This window comes from Pagrus major, chromosome 5 (genome assembly GCF_040436345.1).
Source record: "Pagrus major chromosome 5, Pma_NU_1.0".
Classification (NCBI taxonomy): Eukaryota; Metazoa; Chordata; class Actinopteri; order Spariformes; family Sparidae; genus Pagrus; species Pagrus major.
This window is the reverse complement of record NC_133219.1, coordinates 36,049,497-36,072,095: the sequence shown is the minus strand read 5'-3', so window position 1 is coordinate 36,072,095 and position 22,599 is coordinate 36,049,497. Positions and strand designations below refer to the sequence as shown.

Sequence of the window (22,599 nt, the reverse complement as noted above, 5' to 3'; positions counted from 1 at the left end):
ATGTAATTTTATTTCTTGTTTCATCGACCAGTTGGGGGCAGTAAAGCACCCACACTGAATATACATGAATATACCAGAGAGAAGAAGAAGAAGAAGAAGAAGAAGAAGAAGAAGAAGAAGAAGAAGAAGGTGTAATGCGATGTTATGCTGTATTGATTGTAAAATTTAAATATTTTTTGTATCCCCTATACAACATATACTGTATATCTTAAATTCTTAATAAAAAAAAAATTAATTAAAAAAAGAAGTAGAAGAAGAAGGAGGAGGAGGAGGAGGCGGCCCTTTTTTTATACGTCACACAGAATATGCTGCGTCACGGCCTTACACCGGAAGTGCCATCCTTGTGTTGTCGGTGTTGCAGCCATGAAGACGACAGGGGAAAACTATTCTGGAGAGTCAGAAATAACAATGGAGGATGTACAAAACCTTGTTAAAAAGAAAGATGAAATTGAAGAGCAGATTAAAGCTTATTACGACGTTTTGGAAGACGTAAGTTTGTCAGATAGTCAGTTAGCTAGACACACATCCAGCTTCAAGCTAACCACAGTGTTGTTGACATTAGCTGAACATGCCCGTCTGTCTTTATTCTGTTTTCAGCAAGGTGTCGGAGTTGAAGAGCCCTTGATTGACGAAGAGGGCTACCCCCGATCAGATGTTAATTTATACCAGATCAGGACAGCGAGACACAGCATTTCATGTAAGCAGCAGGGTGTTTGTTGTTGTTGACGTCTGTGAGCCACTGTTTGACGTGAAGCAACACAACTTCTAGTAACCCACGTGTTAACTAAATGTGAAAGTCTGTCAAGGTAATTCAGGAAGTGTATCTAAATGTAAATATTTGTCAGGACATACTGCCAGTAAAATAAATGACATAATGTCAATTCTACAGCTGGCAAAATACTGGCAGCTAATAATACTGGTGCAACTTTCTGAAGATGAAATGACAATTTATACTATTGGCTATTTATCAGTATTGGTTGAATTCTAGCCGATAAATAAAGCCAAAGCCAAATTGCTTCCATTGACAGTTAAGTTTTTTCATAATTTGAATCTATTGTTATTTTAAAGGTAATGCTTTGATCATTTCTGTCAGGCCTGCAGAACGATCACAAGGCCATCATGGTGGAGATAGAAGAAGCCCTGCACAAGCTGCATGCTCGAGAGAAAGCGAAGCGGGAACAGGATGAGACAGAAGCCCAGGGGGAGGCGATGGAGCAGCAGGTCACTCTTCCTCCTCCATTTGCACGAGTGGATGCTGTGACACAAGGCTCACCTGCCTGTGGAGCTGTGAGTAATGTGAACTATACTTTTGTGTCTGGCTGTAGATTTCGATAAATTATCACTTTTCTTTGAAGTAAAGATGTAAAAAGTAGCTGTTTTTGTTCCTGTGATTGTAGTCATTGGATGTTTCTTTCCAAAGGGGCTCAGAGTCGGTGATGAAGTTATTGAGTTTGGTTCTGTGAACACGGGGAACTTTCAGAACCTCCAGAATATTGCCTCCGTGGTACAACACAGTGAAGGGGTAAGATACTAACTTAATGCACAGCTTATTCGGTTCCGTAAAACTAATTTTAGTGTTTGTCATTCGGCACCATAATTATGTTGTGATAACTGTTTAATTGTAATGCAGTTTGATCTATCATTAGGTCTAAATTAACACTGGAAAGATAATAATACTAAAGCAGAATTAGGATTTATTAAATCCCGGAAATGGCATCTTAAATTTTTTAAAGTTTAATTATCAGATCTTTTGTTGGCATTAGAAAAAAAGTCTACTAGTAATCACAGCTTTTTCTTAATTCCAAACCAAAGGGTACATGAATGGGGTGAATGCAGGTAATATCTGGAGTGTAAACAGCAATGTTATGTCCTTTTACAGAAACCATTACGTGTCACAGTCATCCGGGATGGCCAGAAAGCTCAGATGAGCCTGACTCCACAGCGATGGTCAGGCAGAGGTCTGCTGGGGTGAGTGCTACAGACACAGATCCATGTATTTGGATTGTCACAGATTTATCATTTGAGTGTCCAGTAGAGCAACTGATCCTCAGAAGCAAAGAAAGCTTTGAAGCTCACAGGAACAAAGCTGCTGAAAAGATTCTAGTGAGCAGAGCAATTATGTTGGTCTTAGTGCATATGTTTTAAATTGACAAAATACTCTTTAAAACATCCACCGGGATGTATGATTCGTGATTTAAATAGCTGTTTGTTGGTATTAGCAGGTATAAAGTTGTTCATATGAGTCACTAGCCTGTCTGTTTTCTTTTTCAGATGCAACATTGTTCCAATTCATCGATGATCACCTTGACTTTGTGCAGAATTTAAATTGTGAAATCCTTTCCTCCACTTATGATACCCCTGGGTGGATTCAAATGGACTTTGTACACACTGCAGACACTTCCTCTTTCACTTCTCCTTTAGAGAAGTCATGTTGAGTTTGCTGAACGATAGCTAAATAAACATTACTACCTTACAATGCTCTGATTAGAATCCTACATGTTCAAACAATTGACTGTTTCAATTAAAAGCTGAGTTCTTCCTCACAGGAACAAAGATTCATGTAGCAAATGGCATTGCAATTGTTTTATTGATCTAGATCTAGTGTGCAAGTAGTAATGTTGGTGTAAGACTACCACTCAAAAAATAATAGGATTAACCAAGGGTATCCATTACACAAGTCTGTGTAAATCTGGAGTGGCTTTTGAGATATCTTGTACTAATCTGAAATGATGAACAGACACTAAAAAGCAAAAACTGGAGACTTTGAAAAATAATTGATTTCCTTTACTGCCATCATCAATAAAAGACTTATTTCAACTCTTTGGGAAGAGATGACCCATCAAATGTTCTGCAACGGCAAATTGAATCTTGTTAAGGTGATGAATCATTACAGAAATGTTTATTTCACATGTAATTAAAGATTTTATTTTGAGTGAACTTTTCTTGACGTTGAATATACCTTCTTCACCTGTTTGAAAGATGCACACTGTTCTCATTATTTCCAGCTCTACACCTCATGATTGTTTCAGCAAAACAGTGGAAGTCTGAACAATTAAGTCAACATAATGATGAAAAAAGGCTTTGACAAACATTTTATTATAAAAAAAAAAAGTTTTTTTTCCAAAAGCAGTTACCACATTTAGTGGATTAAGCTTTCCCAACACAATGAACTGCTAAAAGTTGTGTGCCAATTGTTTCCATCAATATGAACAGACCAATCACGATGAAATTAAGACTTGTGTGAACAAATGTTATATACATAGGACACATTTTTGAATGCCTATTTTATATGTTAAATATTTGCATCTATACTTAATAACCCAAATTTGTCAGGAAACAATTGTTTCTACAAAGAGGATATATTTGGGAGGATTGGAGTTGTGGTGAACTTGAAACTCTTGAGATGGGACTGGAATCATTAAGTATTATTTTGAGAAACGCTGAGTCATTATGTCCATATGGCCTTAACTGCCTCCAAGACATTTCTAGGATATCACTGATGTTTGTTACAAAACTATACCAAACAAAATGGTATATTTAAATATCAAAAAGGAAACTAACTAAATATACCACATTAGTACAAAAATCATGTAGACTGCTTGAGTTTCTTCTTTTTGGGCTTGACCATCTGTGGCAGTTGGATTTTGAAGGCAGTCCTAAAAAAATAAGATTTTAGATTATAGATAGTTTTAGATTATTGACAGTGTTGAGTGAAGGTGAAACCACATTACAGAATTTCAGAAATTCAGATGAAATAGATATTGCTGCAGCTTCAAGATATTGCTTAATTAAAAAACTGAAAAAAGACTCACTCGCAAGTTGTACAGATGGGGCTGAAGTTGCAGAATACTTAAAAAGAAGACAAGAGAAAGCATTAACATGGAAACACTAACTGCGGCTTATGCCAGAAATATAAAACCTGTTGCATTTTTAACCGGGAATGAAACTTACTTGACAGACAAACTGAGCACACATAACCGATCTCAATGAGATTACGGTGGCAGAAACATGCAGCTCTGTAGTCCACATGTGCAGGTGGTGGCAGCACCAGCTGTGAACGCTGCTCAGAGTCTGGCAGGAACACCCACTGTTCAGAAAACATTATCATCAACACAAAGCAGGTCTTTCTACAGAAAGATGAGACTTTTACAAATGTGGAAATCTGTACTGCACACTCACCAAAAGGTATTGTGCCAGGGCAATTTTCTGTGGTATCTTGAGGTACAATCCTCCAGTTATATCGCAAGCCTACAAAATAAATGAATAAATAATAAATATCTGAAGGTAAAAAAACAGGTATATATATACAGTATATAGTGTATGTTACAACATCACAATATAGTCAAAGTATTACAACACCAAACTCTGGGTAAATCTTATGCTAATGATATTAATATAAAATACTAACACTTAAAACAAAATAAACAAGACAAAGTGGTGTGAGATCAACTCGCCTTGATTGTTTGTCTTACTATAACTGTTCCACAAACTATTTAATATCAATGCATGACAAGCTTGCTTTTCTCAGGTTCTGGTTTTGGATTGTGCTTGACATCATGATACAGGTTGTAGTGCTGAAAAATGTTAGTACTGTCGATTAGCATAAATCATGCTGACATAGTAACAGCTTTTTTTTTTTTGCAGTTTACCCTTACTCAGCCGACATTTTTAAAACAAATACAATGAATATCTGAATCCAGAAAAACGTACCTGCTGAAGGAGACCTGAGTCAGAGTCCAACACACAGGCATCTATCAGGATGTTCTGTTTTAAAATACAAAACAAATCAAGTTTTTTATTTAAATAAATATACAAATTACAAGACATAAACAGAACAGAAGGCATAAGTAAAATCAATGTTTTTACCTGCTTCTGTGCTGCAAAAATAACATTCATGAAGTTCATGTACTGCAGGGCACAGTCCTCAGCTGCTTTTATCACCTATCAAATAAGTTACAGAAGCTTTGTTCAAGGTCAAGGAAAATAAAACAAAAGAACTCAAAATAAATAATTAGACCATTTAGGGCTTACCAATATTCTTGATTTTATCTCCTGTCCAACTAAAAAAAGAAAAGGCAACATTAATAAGTATCGTAAAGAAAACAGTGCCTATTAGAGAGCATTATTAAGCTTGATAATAAAAACTTTTGACTACCTTCTACATCTTTGGAGACCCTGTGAATATCTGAATATCAAAAGATTAGGAAATACACAGTGTAGAGGAAGAAAGTTTAAAAAACAAACAAAAAATGTGTTATAAAAACAATAACTTTACAACATAAACAGTATGAGAACAGAAGATTTAAGGAAAGAGAGTGTTGCATGCTGTACACATTGTTAATACCCTTACCTCAAATTTGTGATATTGAGATATATACATAAAATCGACTTGACATATACAAACATATCAAGCACACTTCTCAAAAACTACAGTTTATAAATTTCATATAGGATGAATCATACAGGGAAAAAAAATAATTGATACCGTTCTATTATAGTTGTACCTGTTATACCTGTGCTTTACAATCTGTAGATGAAAATACAAGTGGGAATATATGAAAATAAAGATTTGCTCATGCAATATACTGCATCTGCTTGCACTTTTGAATCTGCTCAGCTTCTTGTGACTTTAGTGCAGTCCACTACATGTCCACCAAGTCCACTACATGTCATAGATGATAACTGCAAACAGTTTTATTGAAAGGATACAGCAGAGAGCTTTGGCAAGGGATCCAGCCAACAGAGTATCAGTTGAATTTCCCCTCACTTCAGCTGCAATAACATAAGACACGTAGTAAATTTTATCAAGTCACCGACACTGTAAAACGTTTTTAAAAACATGAAAATAAAGCTGTAAATACATTAATTGCAAAGACAGTAACCACTTTCTTTTTTTGCTTTTAGTATGTTGAGAAAGCCTGGCTACTTAAATCTGCTGTATATATTTCAAAGTTCATTTTACTCACACAGAAACAGACTTTTACTTACTTTTTGTCATAACATTCCTGATCTCTTCGGCAATAAGGTTATTGGCAACTGACAGGAGTTCATATTTTCCATCCCCGCTGGAGGATGCATCATCTCCACCGTTGTCCCCACCTCTCCAGTTCTTGCTGGGATACAGGAAATGACTGAAATAAAATAAGCAGGAAAAATTTTCATACGTTAAGCAGTAACAAGAGCAAAAACTATTACAGTTACCAAGACAATAGTCCACCCTCAATCCTGGAAACTATTATTAAAGTATAAGCATAGACACCACCATGTAAAAATACAAGTAAAGGTCCTGCAGTATTTTTTTTTTTGGCCTTTATGGCTTCATTTTTACAGGACAGCTCAGAGAGGTGACAGGGAATGGGATGAGAGAGAGAGGGGACAACACGCAGAAAAGGGCCACAGGTCAGACTCGAACCCTGGACCACTCCAGTGAGGACAGGACCTCAGAAGTGTTTGCAGTAAATTGTACTTTTGCTGCAAATACTTCTGTACTTTTGCAGAACAAAGGCCTGTGTGGGTGATTTATGATTATATGACATTTTTAGATTGTTAAAACTGTTGCATTCGGTGGTAGGTAGCGTTTAAATTAGTTCTATTAACTATTTCAAATACTGTCCGGTAGTAGACAAGCGACACTCGACAGAGGAAACCAGCTAAAGAATTACTAACTCGTGACATCTGAAATGTGGCAAGGGGACTTAAATACTTTTTTTGTAGGGGCCACGAGCCAAAAACAAGAGGAAGTGAAAAAGTCAAATTAAAAGTTGCTAGGGAAGTACCAAGGAAATATTGCTGTGAAATAAAAGTAGTTGAGTAAAACACAGAACATTTCCCTCTGAGCTGTAGCTGAACTGAAGTATAAAATATGTACTTAAGTATGACCCTTCAGTAAATGTACATTGGAAATGGCTCCATATAGTTACCTGTCTTGACAGTGACTAGCGATGACAGCCAGCTTGTTTGTCCTGGTCATGGCCATGTGGGAGTTCCCTAACACCATGGCTGCATCCAGACACTTTGACAGGGTGAACTGGGCAGATACAAGAACACGGATGTGTTTTACAGCCTAAGCAACATTTAAAAACTCCACAGTCTGGAAAAAAAAAAATTCACAAGTCAAAATAATATCCGACTTATGACTTATTATACTACCTCTGGTTCACGTTGAGCTTGCTGTCCCCACCATATCGGATTCACATCCACGACGATGACCAGCAGGTTGATTTCATCCTCTGAAAAAAAAAAAAAGGAAATAAATTAATAACGTTGAGTGCACAACGTAAGACATGCAAACCGCGATATACATGACCTGAATTATCTGTACCAGTCAGGCTAAGCAAGACATACCTGAAGCCATCACGGCAAAATATTTGTTTGAAACGAAGAGAGACCAGAAAGTGATGGCTTCACTGTTATTGTTCTGGAGCTTTATCTTCTGTTAGCGTCCATGTTTGATCTGAAACTTCACACAATAGACACAGAATTGAGTGAGTTTTAAATCTGGATATTCCTACAATGTTTGGTTAAGTAGAAACTGTGCAATTTATGAAAATACAGCCGGTTTCGCTTTCTTATGTTACCCACAATATCTGTGCGACCACCATATTGTGGCGTCTCTGACGTCATCAGGCTGCGACCCGATATACTTTTCGACCACGCGGCGCGCTGCTGCCACCTAGCGTCTGTTTAGCTATAGCGTGACTTCGATTGATTAAAGTATTGATTTGTTCTGCAGACAAACAGCCTCTGTGATTGTTATATGACAGGCCTACTATCTGCTAGTTATTATTCATGATGCAGTTGAAAAATCTTAATCATCAAAGTTATTTGTATACATAGCTGTCGAATAAATGTAATGGGGTAAATTGCTACTATATGTACCTCTGAAATATAGGGGAGTACAAGTATTAAGTAACAGGCAGGCCTGCGGTACTTCATAATAATACTCAACTGAATTTATTCCACCACTGGATTGTAACTGTACTGATAACTGTGTAGGCATGTACAAACTGTGCTTGATTAGCATCCATTCAGGTCTCTTGTTAGTCCCCCAACAATTTAAAATACTTTAATGGGGCTGCATCTAAGTATTATTTAAATGATCAAGTAATATCTGTCTTTTTTTTTTTTTTACTGATCAATCGATAATGAGTTGCTCTATAAAAGGTCAGAAATGAAACAGAACCCCAATCACGATTTCCAATGCCTTCTGACCAACAGCCTCAAACCCAAATGTATTTTAATTTTAAAATGATATAAAACAGAGGAAAGCTGCAAATCCGCACATTTCAGAAGCTGAAACCAGTTAATGTTAATAATGATGAAAATAATTGATCGATTGATCATAATAGTTGTCGATTAGTTATCTGTCATTCAGCTAATGAACCTAATCTCAACTGTGTTATTTCACTGCAAAACACATGGGTGGAATTTAAGTTACAGTTAAAGCCTCAACAATCCTTCTGAATATGAAAATTTGCAGCTAAATGTAATAAAATCTGATCAGATCTTTATTTCCATAGAGGATCTTCAAATTCAACTTTATTTGTCCCTGAAGGGAAATTGGTTTTGCAGCAAGGCATAAAAACAGGACACAGATAAACAAACAAAATCTAAAATGTACCAAAAGTCACAAGAATATTTTGTTGTTTTTAAGTAATTATTGTTCTTGACTTGTGTTGAATTATGTTCAGAAGAATTTAGCTCATTTGCCATGACAATGGGACACAAAAATAATTTCATAAATGCTAAATACATCATATACATCATACCCGTAGGCCATTACTGCTGAGCCCAGTGTCTGCAGTAGTGCCCTGTTTCTGTCCTCTATCTGCCTCCATCAGACCAAGAGCAAATTACTGAAAGTGTATGCTAAGCAAATAAAACTCAATATTTCTCTGGATGTCAGACTGAGGCAGACAAAAATACACTGCAACGACACACATCCTGCAACTACAGGTTAAATGTCATTCATTTTACCTTGATTGACTCATAGAAATCTTACAGGCTTTTTGGCTTAAACACGTATCAACAGTTTTTTGATAATAATTATTATTATTGTGACAGACAGATTCTGAAAGCTTTTGATATACTTTCTGGTGAAAGACAACAAAATATCCCAAACAGTCCCAAACAACTGTAACAAATCCTTGAGCTATTTCTTGGGCTTGGGTTTTGGCTGGGCATTGAGTAAGACAGTCCTATATCTCTCAGTTTGATAGACATCTGAATCAACAGCCTCGCTGGAGTCGTTCAGTGTTACGTATACATCACTGTTGACCTCGGTGACCTTGTGAATCCTCTGTTTGACACCCTTGGAGCGCCAGTATGTTCTCAGGGGTTTGGCTGTAGGGTCCTCCACAGCTTGGTAAAGTCCTTCCCCCTCTGCGAGTGTGATCTTGTACTTGTGCCATGGACACACGATGCACATCTGCCCATCAAACTCCTGATGTTGACGCAGCATGAAGGCGATTAGAGAGACCAGATAGTAGCAGCTTTAATGGCAGTCTTACAAGAAAACACACAGGAAAGCTTGGGAAAGAGATTTGCAATGAACTGACCAAAAAATAAATGGTTATAAATATTAGAATTCTGCACAACATACCTCGATGTCTCCGTACTGTAATGCACCGCCTGAATCTGTGAGTGGAAAAACAAGTGTCATTACAGACAGCAGTGTTTCTTAATCAGTGTTTTAAACATGAGATAAGCACGTACAGAAAGTAAAGTCCATGCTTCAAAAACATATTAGGAGGATGAATGTTGTCTTGGCTATCTGTAGTCTTCATTATTTTATCTTTATCTTAACTTTCTTCTTCTTATAATCATATCATATGGACAATATGAGACTTCTTTGCGCCTTGAGTCGACTCGTTGGCAATACCAACAGTAAAATAACCGTGTTGTTCTACTGTCCACTCATTTTTACTCACTTGAATACTTCACACTAAAATTCAACTTCCGGTTCATTTCTGACAAGGGTAGTCTTTGGAAGCTGCACAGGACGACCACAGATCCACATAAGTCCACTAAAAAACCCTCTCACTGTTCTCTACAAAATTATACCATACAACTAAATAAAAAAACACTTTTTGCCAGTTCCAAATGGTGCTTACAAATGTAAACATATTTCTAAATGTTTCAACAGGAAAACAAAAAACTAAAGGTGAGGACAGCCTTTACAATTACAGCTTTATGCGTTATTTTAACAAAAAAAAAAAACGACATCCACACACAAAGAGCTTACGGTAGCAGCGCATGTCCATTGCATGAAGCTGCCCCTGGTGGTGCAGGACCAGTACATCTCTGCATCCATTCACAAGCTTGGTCACTCGCCCAGCCTTGACAATGTCCTCCTTCTTCCCGATGAAATGGGAGGCAGGGGGAGGAGAGGAGCAGGAGGAGGAGGGAGGGGGAGAAGAGGAAGAAGAGGATGTCTGAGAAGTCTCCTCCTCAGATGACATGTTGATCACTTCTTACAGCAGATTTCCTGATATGAATAAGAATATGGTTTACACAGTTTTAGTTTCAAGGACATGAGTAATAACAAAATAGATTAACAATAATGAATTTTGTTTTTAGGCAGATGTATTAGACAGAGCCTGACTGATATATTGGTAGGCTGATATTATTGGCATATATCGGCCTATCACACATACTGAGATCGACTTATATGTTGCCCTTTCGATATGAAAACTCATTATATATAATTATTATAATACAAAAAAATATGCTCAGAGGGGATGTTAATTATTAATGGTTAATTGATTAATTGCTGTTAATAATTTAAATGACTAAAAATGTATTAACAGATGTGAGATGAGCAAAAATACATCTAAAAGTATCTTGTAACAAATAACAAATACTAAAAAAATACAAAATACTGGTATGAGAAAACATATTCAATCAAAGAAATGAAAGGTTAGTAATTTGTAATTCACAAAAATACAAAAAGACATTCTATACAAACTGTGTAAATAAAACAAACAATAAGGTAATTTATTGATGGTCCCTAAGTCAGAGGTTCTGGGAGGCGAGCTGACCGTCCTCCTGCTGCCAACACTGGGTGAAACTGAGGAAGAGGCTCCGCTGGGTGTCTCCGGAGTGAATGTCTGTCCAATATCCAACCTTAAACTAACTTTGCCTGGGTGTCAAACTTACAGGGCTCAGTCCTGTGAGTCTACAGAGAGTCAGAGAAAATATGAATATGCCTGATGCTGCTGCAAGATGTTCCAGATGTTTTGAACGTATTTATTTTCACAGACCTTTAAAAAGAGGAACAGATGACCATCTGCATGGATATATAAAAAAAAAAGGTCAAACATGAAGAGTGGTAGTTCCTCGTTAATTCAGCTCGTAGATGTTTATTATTTATTAAGTCAACTCACCTTTTGTGTCTCCAGTTTACATCTCTGACACTGAACGTCACCTTGAAGTTGTGCAGTTTGTTGCCATGGCAGTCTTTCTCACAGATGGTCTGTCTGGCAGCTGCTCACTGCTGATGCTACTTTGGTTCCATGTGGGCGGAACCTTTCATTTTATCTCACGAACATTACACGCACGAATGTTCTGGTGCTTTATCTGCATCACGCAGGCCGGCTGTATTTATTTGGACTCGTATCAAATTATAAAAATGGAAGATAAACCCTCGTTAGCGTTTCAGGACAACCGTGGATGCGGCAGGTTTGAGGAAGAGCCAATGTTGTGTGTTACATCAAATGTCGTCCCCAGTGAAACACGGGCAGATGAACGAGATTGCATGGCTCCTTTCACCTTTATGGTTTAAGGATTGTTTCCCCATTATGTCTTAACATTTATAAACTAAATTGCAAATAGAGGGTGTGCCAAGTATACCTAAAGTACGCATGCATGTATTAGCTGTTGTGGTATATATAATATGCAGTGTAAAGGATTATGGCAGAGACTTATGAGGGTAAAACAATCATAATAAAAGTAATAATTGAAATATCACAAGTGTAATTATATAAATAAAAGGAAAAACACCCATGTCATATTTTAATCAGTTCTTGATATTTTCACATCATGTTTGTGTTTAGCCTTGGAAAATGTCACATCATGTTTTTGTTTTATCTGTTTTCTTTTTATTTGTTTTCTTTTTCTTTTCCTGAGTCGGATTCTACATTGTACAACATAAGGGACTAAGCATAATAACCACTTTATAATTATATTTCACTGTAGAATAGAGCATAGGTTGGTTATGTTATCTATAACCATGCTCTCTGCAATATATTAGCTATAGCTTGTGTAATTGTTCTAGAAATAACACTAATAATAATGTGTGTTATCATTATTAATCTCAGAAAATACATCTATCAATACATCTTCTCAGCTCTGCTTGTATTTCTTGTGGGGCAAATGTTTCAGTGGTTTAGTCTGAGAAGGCTTTTTGTCTTAGCAGGTTTGTTGGTGGGCATTAAGCCCTCTGAGGGATTATCTGTCTCTATCATGCTGAACTGAGCGTAATTTGACCGGCTGTCTTTCTGCGTTTACGTTTGATAACATTTCTAATAGTTTCTGCCCCTCGCGGACCTGTCTGCCTGTCCAGGAGCTGTTTCTCTCACCCACAGCGGGGAAACGAAGCGCCCTCCCCTGAAACCGTTTTCGTCGTTATGGAGACCCACTCTGTGTACGGAAATAGTGATACTACTCAAGCGAGCAAGTTTGTGAAAAATTAATGCATTCAGTTTGTTCCTTCAAATAAACCGTCGTGTTCACTCATCTTGTCTTTCGTTGCTAAAAAAGTCTGGAGTTAGGTAAGTTTCTGTTTATTCTTGCCATCTGGAGAAACTTCACAACCTTACAGTAAATCATCTCATAGATCTCATAGGCATGTCCTGCAAGGGACAGGTGTCACTTTACCCTTAATCTATGCTCCACAGTCAGAGAGAGAATGTGTAAGTGAGTACATTTACCAAGCACTGTACTTAAGTCAAGTCTTGATACATACTTTGGTACTTGTACTTCACTTGAGTACCACTTTCTGCTACTTTATACTTACACTCTTCTATATTTGGAGACAAATATTGTACTTTTTCTCCACTACATTAATTCAATGACTTTAATTACTTTGCAGATTAAATGTTGCATCAGAGCCAAAGTTGCACATTTTAAATGAATTGATTTTATCGACAATCTGATTAACAAAGACCCACTGATCCTGATAATCGGAACAATGCTGAATATCAGAACCGATAATCCGCCAGACTGATAATTGGTTGACCCAGAGTGTACACAGTATAAACACCCATGTTTTATAAACTTTCACTTTTGATACTTAAGTATATTTATTGGCAGAAAATTGCTTTAGATATTTAAGTTAATTTAATATCAGATACTTTAAGACTCTTACTCAGGTACTACTCATATGCCATTTGTGATTTTTTTTTCACTTTTACCACAGTAATACTTTAGCATGATATCTTTACTTTTAATCAAGCATGACTTTTGGGTACTTTTTGCAACACTTTCTATGACTAAATGTGCCATATATAAAATTTAAACTGCAATCTTTGCAGGATTAACAATAGCTGACACTTAAATCCAGACGAGTGTACTGTAGGCTCTGTAGCTCAGCCAAAGGGGAAAATATGGAACTCAGTTGAAGCAGTGTACTGTTTCATAAACACAGTAATGAACAGCACTCTCAGCACCTTATGCACGCATATGAGGATGGTGTCATTCGAGTGCCACACGGCAGGACTATAGCAGCTGTCAGCCAATCTACTGTAGGAGTCAAGGAAGCAACAGTTGCATGCCTGTGTCTGCTATATTTATCATATTTGCTATGTTACAGAAATGTGTGACATGACTGCACCGTGCTGCCCCGGCTCCATCCTGACCAAGTGTCAAATTTCAGCATCATACAGAGTCCTGTGCTTTGCTTGTCACCATAACAGTGCAGTGTGGTAGTAAAGACACAGTGACCGAGCAGACCATTGGCCATCAGTCTCTGACAGAAATCACTGAGGGAGAGAAAAAGGGAGACACGCTGTCTTGTAAAAAGCAGTGTGTCTGCTGAATGGAGCGTGTATACTGTAGATGCAATTCAAGTTTGTAGTTGTTCTGAGTTATTTTCTGCACAAGTTTAGCCTGTTGTCATAGAATTACTCTTGTACAATAAGTTCTTGCAGGTTTTGCATTGTGTGATGGAGAGACTAAAGCATCATGTTTGCCACTCGCAGGGTAGGTGGAGTGAAGTAAAAGAAAAAGAGAGAGAAAAGAAGGGAATGACACTTTGCTTGTACGAGTGTCTGAAAGCGGCTGGGCTGCAGCGTCACTATGCCAGGTAAGCTCACTCACTCACAACACATCCAAACTCACATTTGCCCTTTCCTCTCCTCCTCTGACCATCAGTCTCCTGCCTCCTGTTCTTCAGGTTTACCTCAGTGGGTGTTCATCGTGCAGCCCACCTTTCAGGGCTGACCATGGAGGACTATCCCATCTTGGGAATCCGCTCTATGGAGGACAGGACTCAACTCTTTCATCTGGTCCAAATGCTCAAAACTCTTGACCTCGAAAGCCCAGAATATTTAGATCTTGATGATTACGAAACAGATGGTGCTGATGCGGGCTATGCTGTGGTGGACAGTAGCATTACTAATGATGTTTGTGGAGATCCTGATGAAGATGTATATGATGATGAGGATGAGATGGATGCTGCTGTGAGTAAGGTGAATGCAGCCAGTTTTTCCAAACCATCATGTGTTCGCAGACGGCTTGATTTCAGTTGTGAAACCATCGATCATCATCAGAAGCTGTTTTCTCATCCAGTAGGCAGTGAAAGTTATCATAGACATAGTGAGCCAGGCCAAGGAAAAGGATCAGCCATACCTGTGCAGCATGGCAATGGAAGTGCTGTGGTATGTGGCTGCAAAGGGAACAACAACCACAAGCTGGAGGTCCATAGTCATCAATCTAATCATCACATAGGAGCAAACGCCAAACAAGACATCATGGAGGAACTTTCCATTAACAACTCTCACACCAGATTTTCACCAAAGTGTTCCTTATCCCACAAACTAAAACCCAGGCCTGCAACAGTGGCATCGAGGAAGTTTAGTGACAAACCAGTTGGGTGCAAAGATAGAAAAGGAATATCAAGGAAGGAAATGAGCAGTAACATTGCTTCTGAACACATGTCCAAGGCAACACCTGTTTATGAATCAAAGAGAGCAGCTGGCTACAACTACGGACTACCACTGAGTTCCCCGCTTGCCCCAAACAAAAAGTGAGTGCTGGTGGTTTGTATTTTCCTCACTGCTTCCTCCTTGCAAATTAATATCTTTGTAAAGACAGCTGCAGTGTGTGAAATACATTATTGAACATCGCAGACATTCATAAAGTAATATACCCAAATAGCTTCAACACTTGCATCAAGGGAAGGTTTCCTATGCATGCACAACCTTTGTGATTGTGTCTCTTCAAAATCATGAAGTTTGCATATGTACATTATTTCCTTTGGACAGGATCATCCTGATTTTCATTGTCTGCCGTCCATGATCGGTGTGTGTGTTTGTGTGTGTGCGTGTTGCAGGCAACCTGGGGGCCAGCGGATCAGTGTGTGTGTGAGGAAAAGACCTCTGACACGCACAGAGCGCAGGACAGGAGAGACAGATGTTGTGACAACTCTGAGTGGAGAGTGTGTGATCGTTCATGAAAGCAAAGAGGCTGTGGATCTCACAGATTACATACTACAGGTAGATAAAATGTCTAGAGAGGGGACAGTGACAAATCAAAGGTTCGTCATGTATCTTTACTGTCAGTATGACTAAAGATACAAATGGCAGTGTCTCCAAATAAACAAACTTAGTATCAACCTGTGATGATGTTACATAAAGAATTTTTGTGATGAAATACTGGAATTGTGTATATGTGTATTTTGTATCATGTGTATAGGCTGCATTTTTACTTTAAGGTCACCTTGTCAGATCAATATGCTGTTGTTCCTGTTTGTTTTGTTTATTAAATGCTTTGCCCCATGCTCTTTTGTCCCTGCAGCACAGGTTCTACTTCGACCAGGTTTTCGGGGAGGAAAGCTCCAATGAGGAAGTGTATAGAAGAACAGCATATCCTCTGGTGCAGCACATGCTCAATGGGTAGGATAGCACATATTGTCATTGTCGCATATTTTCCATTGGAGTCCAAATAAATCAGCTTTGAGGCTTGAAGTACACACTTGTAGGTGTTTAAGCTCTATTCTGTTTCTGTGAATCAGTGCTTCCTAACTCTCAATGTTGTTGTGTGTGTATCAATAGAGGCAAGGCGACCTGCTTTGCATATGGTCAGACAGGTGCTGGGAAGACTCACACCATGTTGGGATCATCTCCTGGGAGACCGGGGTTGTATGCACTGGCTGTCCGGGACATTTTTGCTCACCTCTCCACCACACACACGCACACACCCTTGCTGGTGTACGTCAGTTTCTTTGAAATCTACTGTGGTCAGCTGTATGACCTGTTGGACCACAGAAAAAGGTGTGTTTGCATCAGTGTTTTGTTGTGTTAAAAGAGGCTAAGAATGTGTGAGGTGAAGCTTGCACTAGATAAACAATAAAAAGTTGATCATATAACAGTTGATCATAAATAGATAAATAATGTATTTTGCAGGCACTTGGTGTAAAATGTGAAAATATTTGTCATTAAATGATCAATTGCATATTTGTGTTACATAGTCATTCAATTCTATAGAATAAATATGATTTTTTAATTACATCACTGTCAAAGTGAACCAGGAAACTTGCATTTATGATAAACCTTGATTTTCTTAATCTCATTTTAATATATGTACTTTTATTTATTCTTTTATTAGGTTATTTGCCAGGGAAGATGGACAGAAGGTGGTTCACATTGCTGGGCTGCGTGATGTCAGAGTGGACTCAGTCAGCTCACTGCTGGAGGTTTGCCCTTTTCTTTAAAAAAATGCCTCATGTCCATACTGTGCTGTCCAGAGCTGGTGTTCTGATTAGCACCGCATTTGTTAGAATATTTTAGATAAAGACTTGGATGCCAAAATGACTTTGTACAATCTCTTTCAACATATCTTGTCTTTTTCTCTCTCTTATGCATCTCCTCCTAATATCTTTGTTACACTTATAAAGGTGATTTCACAGGGTACAGAGGAGCGCACACAGGGGATGAGTGGAGTAAATCCACTCTCCTCTCGTTCCCATGCCTTGCTCCAGATTCAGCTAAGAAGTCTAAACCAGCAGACAGCTGGTAGGTGAGTTATAACAAGTTTTATTTTATTCTTTTTCAAACAGTTTTGTCCTTTCGAGGATTCAAAGGCTTTGCTGTCATATGTGGAAATAAACAAGTTATCAGTGCAATGAAATTATTAGTTAAAGGTTTGCACCTACTGTAAAGCACTAGGACTGTTATGTTGTGCATCAAGTAAGACAAGTTGTATTGGCTGAATGCAATTTAATTAATAAACTCAGATGGGTGTGTGTGTTTGTGTCTGTGCCAGCAGAATGTGGTTTGTGGACCTGGCAGGAAGTGAGAGGGCATCAGATACCAAAGAACCAGACAGGCAGAGTCGTATGGAGGGAGCAGAGATCAATCAGAGTCTGTTGGCCGTAAGCTACACACACCAAGCTCACACACACACTTAGAGATTGTACTTAAAGTCGAAGACATTTTTGCAGGCATGGATATTGTTCCTCATGTATAAGTTTGTGTTTTCTTTTTCTCAGCTTAAAGAATGTATCCGGTCTCTTGATCAAGAGCAGTCGCACACACCTTTCAGACAGAGCAAACTTACTCAGGTACAAAAACTTTGTAACTTGGTTGTGTGTATTTGTGATACAAGTGTGCATAAATGTCATGGCTTATTTTTATTCCAGTTTGATCAGTAAACTCTCCTGTGCTTTGGATTACATTGTTCTTGTTCTAGGTTTTGAAAGACTCATTTGTTGGGGACTCAATGACATGCATGATTGCCAACATTTCACCTGGTCACTTAGCAACTGAACACACACTTAATACACTGAGATACGCGGACCGGTAAGTGTGTGTGTGTGTGTGTGTGTGTGTGTTTGTGTACAATATATGTGAGATATTGAATATGGTATATTTGTGTCTAGAAAGATGATCTGAGATGAGCCTGATTTCATAATAACATATTTTTAATTTTAAAGAAGTGTCAGGGGCTGTAGAGGCAATGATCAACATCTATATGACTTTTCATAGGGTGAAGGAGTTGAGGGGACAGGGAGGACTAAGAGGAGGAAGAAGAGGCAAGACAATACCCTCTCCAAAACGTAACCTGTCCAACAGCAACAGCTGCAGCGGAGCAAGCAGTACTGGCACTCGAGGAAAAAGTCCCCCTAAAAAGCCAAAGTTGGGGAGACAAAGAGAGGCTTTTGGCCCCTCCACACCTACCTCGAGGGTGGCCACAGGGGGCTCAATTTTCTGCTCCACACCCAAGAACAGCAGATGGGGAGAAGAAACAAGTGCAAGAGGAAGACAGGAGATTGGACTTGAACAAATTACACCAATCAGGGGTATGCTTGGAACAGCTGAAAAAAGGGAGAGGAGGGAGAAATCATGTGGGAGGGTAGGTAGAAGAGAAACATATGGAGGACCTGACAGTGCAGGTCATGCAACTGGTGACCAAAACATCGGGGCAGGGCTGGTCCTGGGACAAGCAACTGATGAGCAGCTTCACTTGTGGGAGGCACAAAGGGAATCTGTATTCTACCACAGAGAAAAAGAGACCCAGCAAAGCACTTTGCAAGGAGGGAGAGAAGGAGAAAGAAGATCGATAGAACGGAGAAGACAAGTGGAAAGCAGTAGAGACACATGTAGTGAAGTAGAAAGGCAAAGGGAAAGAGATTTACAAAAGGTTGATGAAAGGGATACGGAGAGAGGGAGACATTTGAAACAGTATCACCAGCAGCTACAGCAGTTTATGCCCTCATCTGCTTCATCTGCTTCATCTTCCTCTAACCAGGCATCTCTCTCTTCCTCTGTCTCCCCATCATCCTGTTCTCCTCTCCAACACTCTTCCCACACTTCAGTTTCTACCCTTATGTTGGAAGAGGTTTTAGATGTATGCAGAGCCAGGGTTGAGGTTAGGACTGATGATACGAGAGAACGGAAGTTACTTTCTTTCCCCAGCAAAGAGATTTGCTTACAAACTAAGACCTCTCCAAGCTACAATAAAAATAAGGGTGAGGTGGGTCATGGTGACATGAGCAAAGTTTGGAGGGTATCTTTGGAAGGAACAGGATCAGGATTTGGGCAAGAAAGAGGTAAAAGTGAGAAAAGTAGGTCACTGAAGGCAACAGGTGAAGGAAAGGTCAGAGTAAGAAGGGAGGACTTGAGGCCAGCTGGGGTGGAAAGAGGAGGAGAGAGGAGGTGGGCTTGGGTAGCAACAACAGGGACAGAGCAGACAGGCAGGAGGACAGGTGCAAAGGCAGCTGATTTAGAGGCACTAGGGTCTTACAACTGTGATTCAGAAGTGGGCGAGGAAGGATTAGATGCCTCAAATGACTCAGCCACTGGAGTTTGGAGTACTGAGGAGCGAAAAGGCGCTGATGGCTACAGTTTAGCGTCCACCCACAGCAGCAATGGCAGCAACAGCCTCTTTAATCACCCCTCTATTGATTCACCCCATCAGAGAGCTCCGGCAGAACGACCCCTCTCCCCAGCCTGTGAGCATACCAACACACTCCTGACCCCTGATAAACTCAGCGATCTCTCCCTTAAATTAAAACATACCAGATACACCTCAAACACCATGCCTCTACCGTGGCAAAATGCCCAACAGGGAGTGCCCTCAAGCAGCTGTAGACAGACAGAACCATTGTTTGCTGCTAATGCCAATAGAAGAGAGCTTTCAAATGCTGAATCACCCCCACTACCTCACACCACCCCCATAACACAGAATGGATGTAAATTAACTTATGATCCTCTGAACATAATATCTGAAAATCCAGCTCACACTCAGGTACACAACCATGTGGAGGTCAAAGCCAAAACGTCTCTATTAGCTCAAGGAGTGACTTCTACTGATTCTCTCAGCTATACAATGGACCCCCTCAGCATATCCTTGCTTCAAGTGGACCAACAGGTCGCCACAGCCTCGTTTCTCCAAGGGGAACAGAACAACACCCGTCCGCTTGAGAATGAAAGGGGAGAACATAAGGGAAGGGAAGATGAAGAAGAGTGCCTCACATGTGCGAAGATAGCAGGGAAAGTTGTTGAGGACGAGGACGCAGAATTTCACCTGTCTCTTTTGGAGCTTCCCCATGCAAACACCCACTTCCCTCCCACCCCTGACACTGTGACAGCTGCTAATCACTCTAAGCAGAGAAAAGACATGTGTTTTGCCACATACGAACATCGTGGAATAGGTAAGTGTGAGTTCTTTATGTGTGCGTACTAACTATTTCTTAAAAAATGGGTATGTGAACATTTTTTTGGTGTTCTCCAGGTATGATGAAGCTTCCTATCCCGGAGGTTATGTTGAGCTCTCTCCGGGACCCAGAGTACAATCAGAAACCCCAAACCACACCAGCTGTTGATGTCGTGAGCAACAAAGACCCTGCAACCCACCTTAAATCCTCTACATGTGCTTCTGTGGAAACTTCTCTCATGCAGTCCATCTCATCCTTGGTCCAGCACTCTAGGAAAACTGGCACACAAAATCTAATGACACCCAAAATGCCACCAGAGTATGCACATAAAGTGCACAACAAACTTGCTTTTCCAATTTCAACACCACAGTCACTCCAACCAAATGTTCCCACAGAATCTAATAGTGAAAAGAAAACCAGCAATCTGCAAATTAGACCCACAGTCCATCCGTCTACCTTGGAAGACGTATATCACAGCCAGTAAGTACCAGTAATCTCAGAAATTTTGCTTCTACAACCATCCAAAATGAGTGTTACAGCCCCTGTTCATGAGAGATCTCTGCACTATAACAAGACTCAACCATTATGAGACTCAACTATTACTGTTTTTCTAATCCAATCCAACTTTAGGTGGCATGTTGTCCAGGCCCACTGGGAGCAGCTAGAAGAGATGGAAACTTTATGTCGTAAAGATGGAAGGCTTCTGGGCCAGCAGCCTGATATGGTCAGAATAACTCAAAGTCACATGTGTTTTCTCCTTCTATTTTGTAAATTTTGCAATGGTTATGCACTTTTGTCTGTCCTCACTCTATGCCCCTATTTTAACAGGCATTTGGGGAGTATGTCCACAAGCTGGGGGAGATCATGGAGAGAAAGGCTCGGTGTGTCCACAGCATGATCGCTCAGTTGCAGCCGTACCTAAAGACCAATCATTGTAACCAACCACACAACCAAGGAGAGGATAATGATGATCAAATTACTTGAATGAGCTAAAAAACTGAAGTTTATAATCACTGATTTTTTCATTTTTAAGAGTAGCCTGTGCACTGAAGAAATGTCAACATGTCAAAAACCACGTGCATTAATACAGTATATGTTGATATTAGTATTTCTAGATTTTTCTGTAAATGTTTAAGTGGCTTTAAGAGTTAAGAGGACATTGGACAAATATCACTTGAAATGTGTTACATGATATTTCTTTGGGGTAACTCACCAAGACATGTTTTCCGACAGAGACAAATATATGTGTATATGTATTACAATCAGAAGAGAAAAGTATGTCCATTTATATGTGTCTGCATTCTGCAGATTGAAGTTTGTGTGTGTGTGTGTGTGTGTGTTTTTGTGCATGCAGACATTTTACTCCTTTATCCTCATTCCTCTTTCTGATTCAGATGCAAATAATATGCTATGAAATTCTTACATATTTATTTAATTGAACCATATTTTGCTAAATTCTTCTTACGATGGAGATGTTCACTGTGGAAACTCGATGACTGGTATTTAGAAATGTAGCGCTATTTACAGTAGTACTGTATACTGTATCTTTTCATTTTAAAAAATCCAGCAGGGTTGTATTTTTGCAAGGCCTGTCTTGGCCCAAACTTGGGAGGTTTTCCTTTTTTCTTTTTTTTCTCAGCTTTGGTCTTTCTATTTTTTTTTCTTGGTCTTAAAAAGCTACAAATCTTAGGTTTTTTTTTCCACAATGAAAATCACAGCATATGATCATTTTGGGACATGACTTTAATATAGGATGGAGGCTATGGCTCTGGAATAATGAGACACTGAACCAAGGATACACTGATTCCAACTTTTGCTCAGTTCGTCTACTGAGTTGTTTACTTGGCGCTAAAGTATTTTCGAATGCTACATTTTATTTATTTATTTATTAGCAAAAACTGTGTTTTTGTTTTTTGTAACTTCTGAAAAAGGATTGTGATACTTCCATTTTAATCTGAGTCGTTGAGGCCACTTATTAAATTAAATTTGCTTGATGATCAGATGATGGTTTCTGTGTTTTTTAGGCAGCAAGTAATTTGTTTATTATTTATGGGATAGTGTGCAGATATGTTGTTTGTTTCCCCAGCCTGCTTGCAAAAATCCTTTTAATGTGAAAATATTCCACAGAGAGTTGAGGCTGAAAGGGTTAACTAGCAGAGAAGAATCCAGTCCGTACACTGCGTATTTTAAAGGTTTGCCTCAGCTTGTTTTTCAACATCATCATC

At 39.1% G+C, this 22,599-nt stretch overlaps 5 protein-coding genes across 7 annotated transcripts; 3 read left to right on the top strand and 2 right to left on the bottom strand.

The window, feature by feature from the left end:
- The first annotated feature begins 324 nt into the window (after positions 1-324).
- Positions 325-2,937, top strand: psmd9 (proteasome 26S subunit, non-ATPase 9). The gene is made up of 6 exons (XM_073466064.1): positions 325-489; positions 598-697; positions 1,094-1,287; positions 1,421-1,522; positions 1,880-1,968; positions 2,272-2,937. The coding sequence occupies exons 1-6, from the start codon at positions 364-366 to the stop codon at positions 2,297-2,299; spliced, it is 639 nt and encodes a 212-aa protein (XP_073322165.1). The 5' UTR covers positions 325-363; the 3' UTR covers positions 2,300-2,937.
- Positions 2,908-7,459, bottom strand: gtf2h3 (general transcription factor IIH, polypeptide 3). The gene is made up of 13 exons (XM_073466063.1): positions 7,345-7,459; positions 7,150-7,229; positions 6,921-7,027; positions 5,989-6,131; positions 5,710-5,772; positions 5,156-5,185; positions 5,032-5,060; positions 4,867-4,941; positions 4,711-4,764; positions 4,180-4,248; positions 3,952-4,087; positions 3,813-3,849; positions 2,908-3,656 (listed from the first exon to the last, which is right to left on the bottom strand). Exons 1-13 carry the CDS (start codon positions 7,352-7,354, stop codon positions 3,587-3,589), a joined length of 903 nt encoding a protein of 300 aa, XP_073322164.1. The 5' UTR covers positions 7,355-7,459; the 3' UTR covers positions 2,908-3,586.
- Positions 7,460-8,506: 1,047 nt separating this feature from the next.
- On the bottom strand, positions 8,507-11,507 carry LOC140995908 (Rieske domain-containing protein-like). 3 transcript variants are annotated; one of them, XM_073466066.1, is made up of 6 exons: positions 11,385-11,450; positions 11,262-11,287; positions 11,040-11,176; positions 10,244-10,486; positions 9,602-9,636; positions 9,067-9,442 (listed from the first exon to the last, which is right to left on the bottom strand). In XM_073466066.1, the coding sequence occupies exons 4-6, from the start codon at positions 10,458-10,460 to the stop codon at positions 9,152-9,154; spliced, it is 543 nt and encodes a 180-aa protein (XP_073322167.1). In that variant the 5' UTR covers positions 10,461-10,486; positions 11,040-11,176; positions 11,262-11,287; positions 11,385-11,450; the 3' UTR covers positions 9,067-9,151. The 3 variants fall into 3 exon arrangements, with proteins under 3 accessions (XP_073322168.1, XP_073322166.1, XP_073322167.1); XM_073466067.1 differs by lacking the exon at positions 11,262-11,287 and having other exon boundaries at positions 8,507-9,442; positions 11,158-11,261; positions 11,385-11,475; XM_073466065.1 differs by lacking the exons at positions 11,040-11,176; positions 11,262-11,287 and having other exon boundaries at positions 8,507-9,442; positions 11,385-11,507.
- A 2,736-nt stretch (positions 11,508-14,243) lies between these two features.
- On the top strand, positions 14,244-19,190 carry LOC140995706 (kinesin-like protein KIF24). Its single transcript, XM_073465784.1, has 12 exons — positions 14,244-14,302; positions 14,393-15,244; positions 15,551-15,713; positions 16,015-16,112; positions 16,272-16,490; positions 16,825-16,912; positions 17,114-17,235; positions 17,485-17,590; positions 17,708-17,779; positions 17,908-18,017; positions 18,204-19,132; positions 19,186-19,190. The coding sequence occupies exons 1-12, from the start codon at positions 14,244-14,246 to the stop codon at positions 19,188-19,190; spliced, it is 2,823 nt and encodes a 940-aa protein (XP_073321885.1).
- Positions 19,157-21,603, top strand: LOC140996358 (uncharacterized). Its single transcript, XM_073466734.1, has 4 exons — positions 19,157-20,371; positions 20,452-20,854; positions 21,005-21,098; positions 21,203-21,603. Exons 1-4 carry the CDS (start codon positions 19,207-19,209, stop codon positions 21,356-21,358), a joined length of 1,818 nt encoding a protein of 605 aa, XP_073322835.1. The 5' UTR covers positions 19,157-19,206; the 3' UTR covers positions 21,359-21,603.
- Positions 21,604-22,599: the final 996 nt, after the last annotated feature.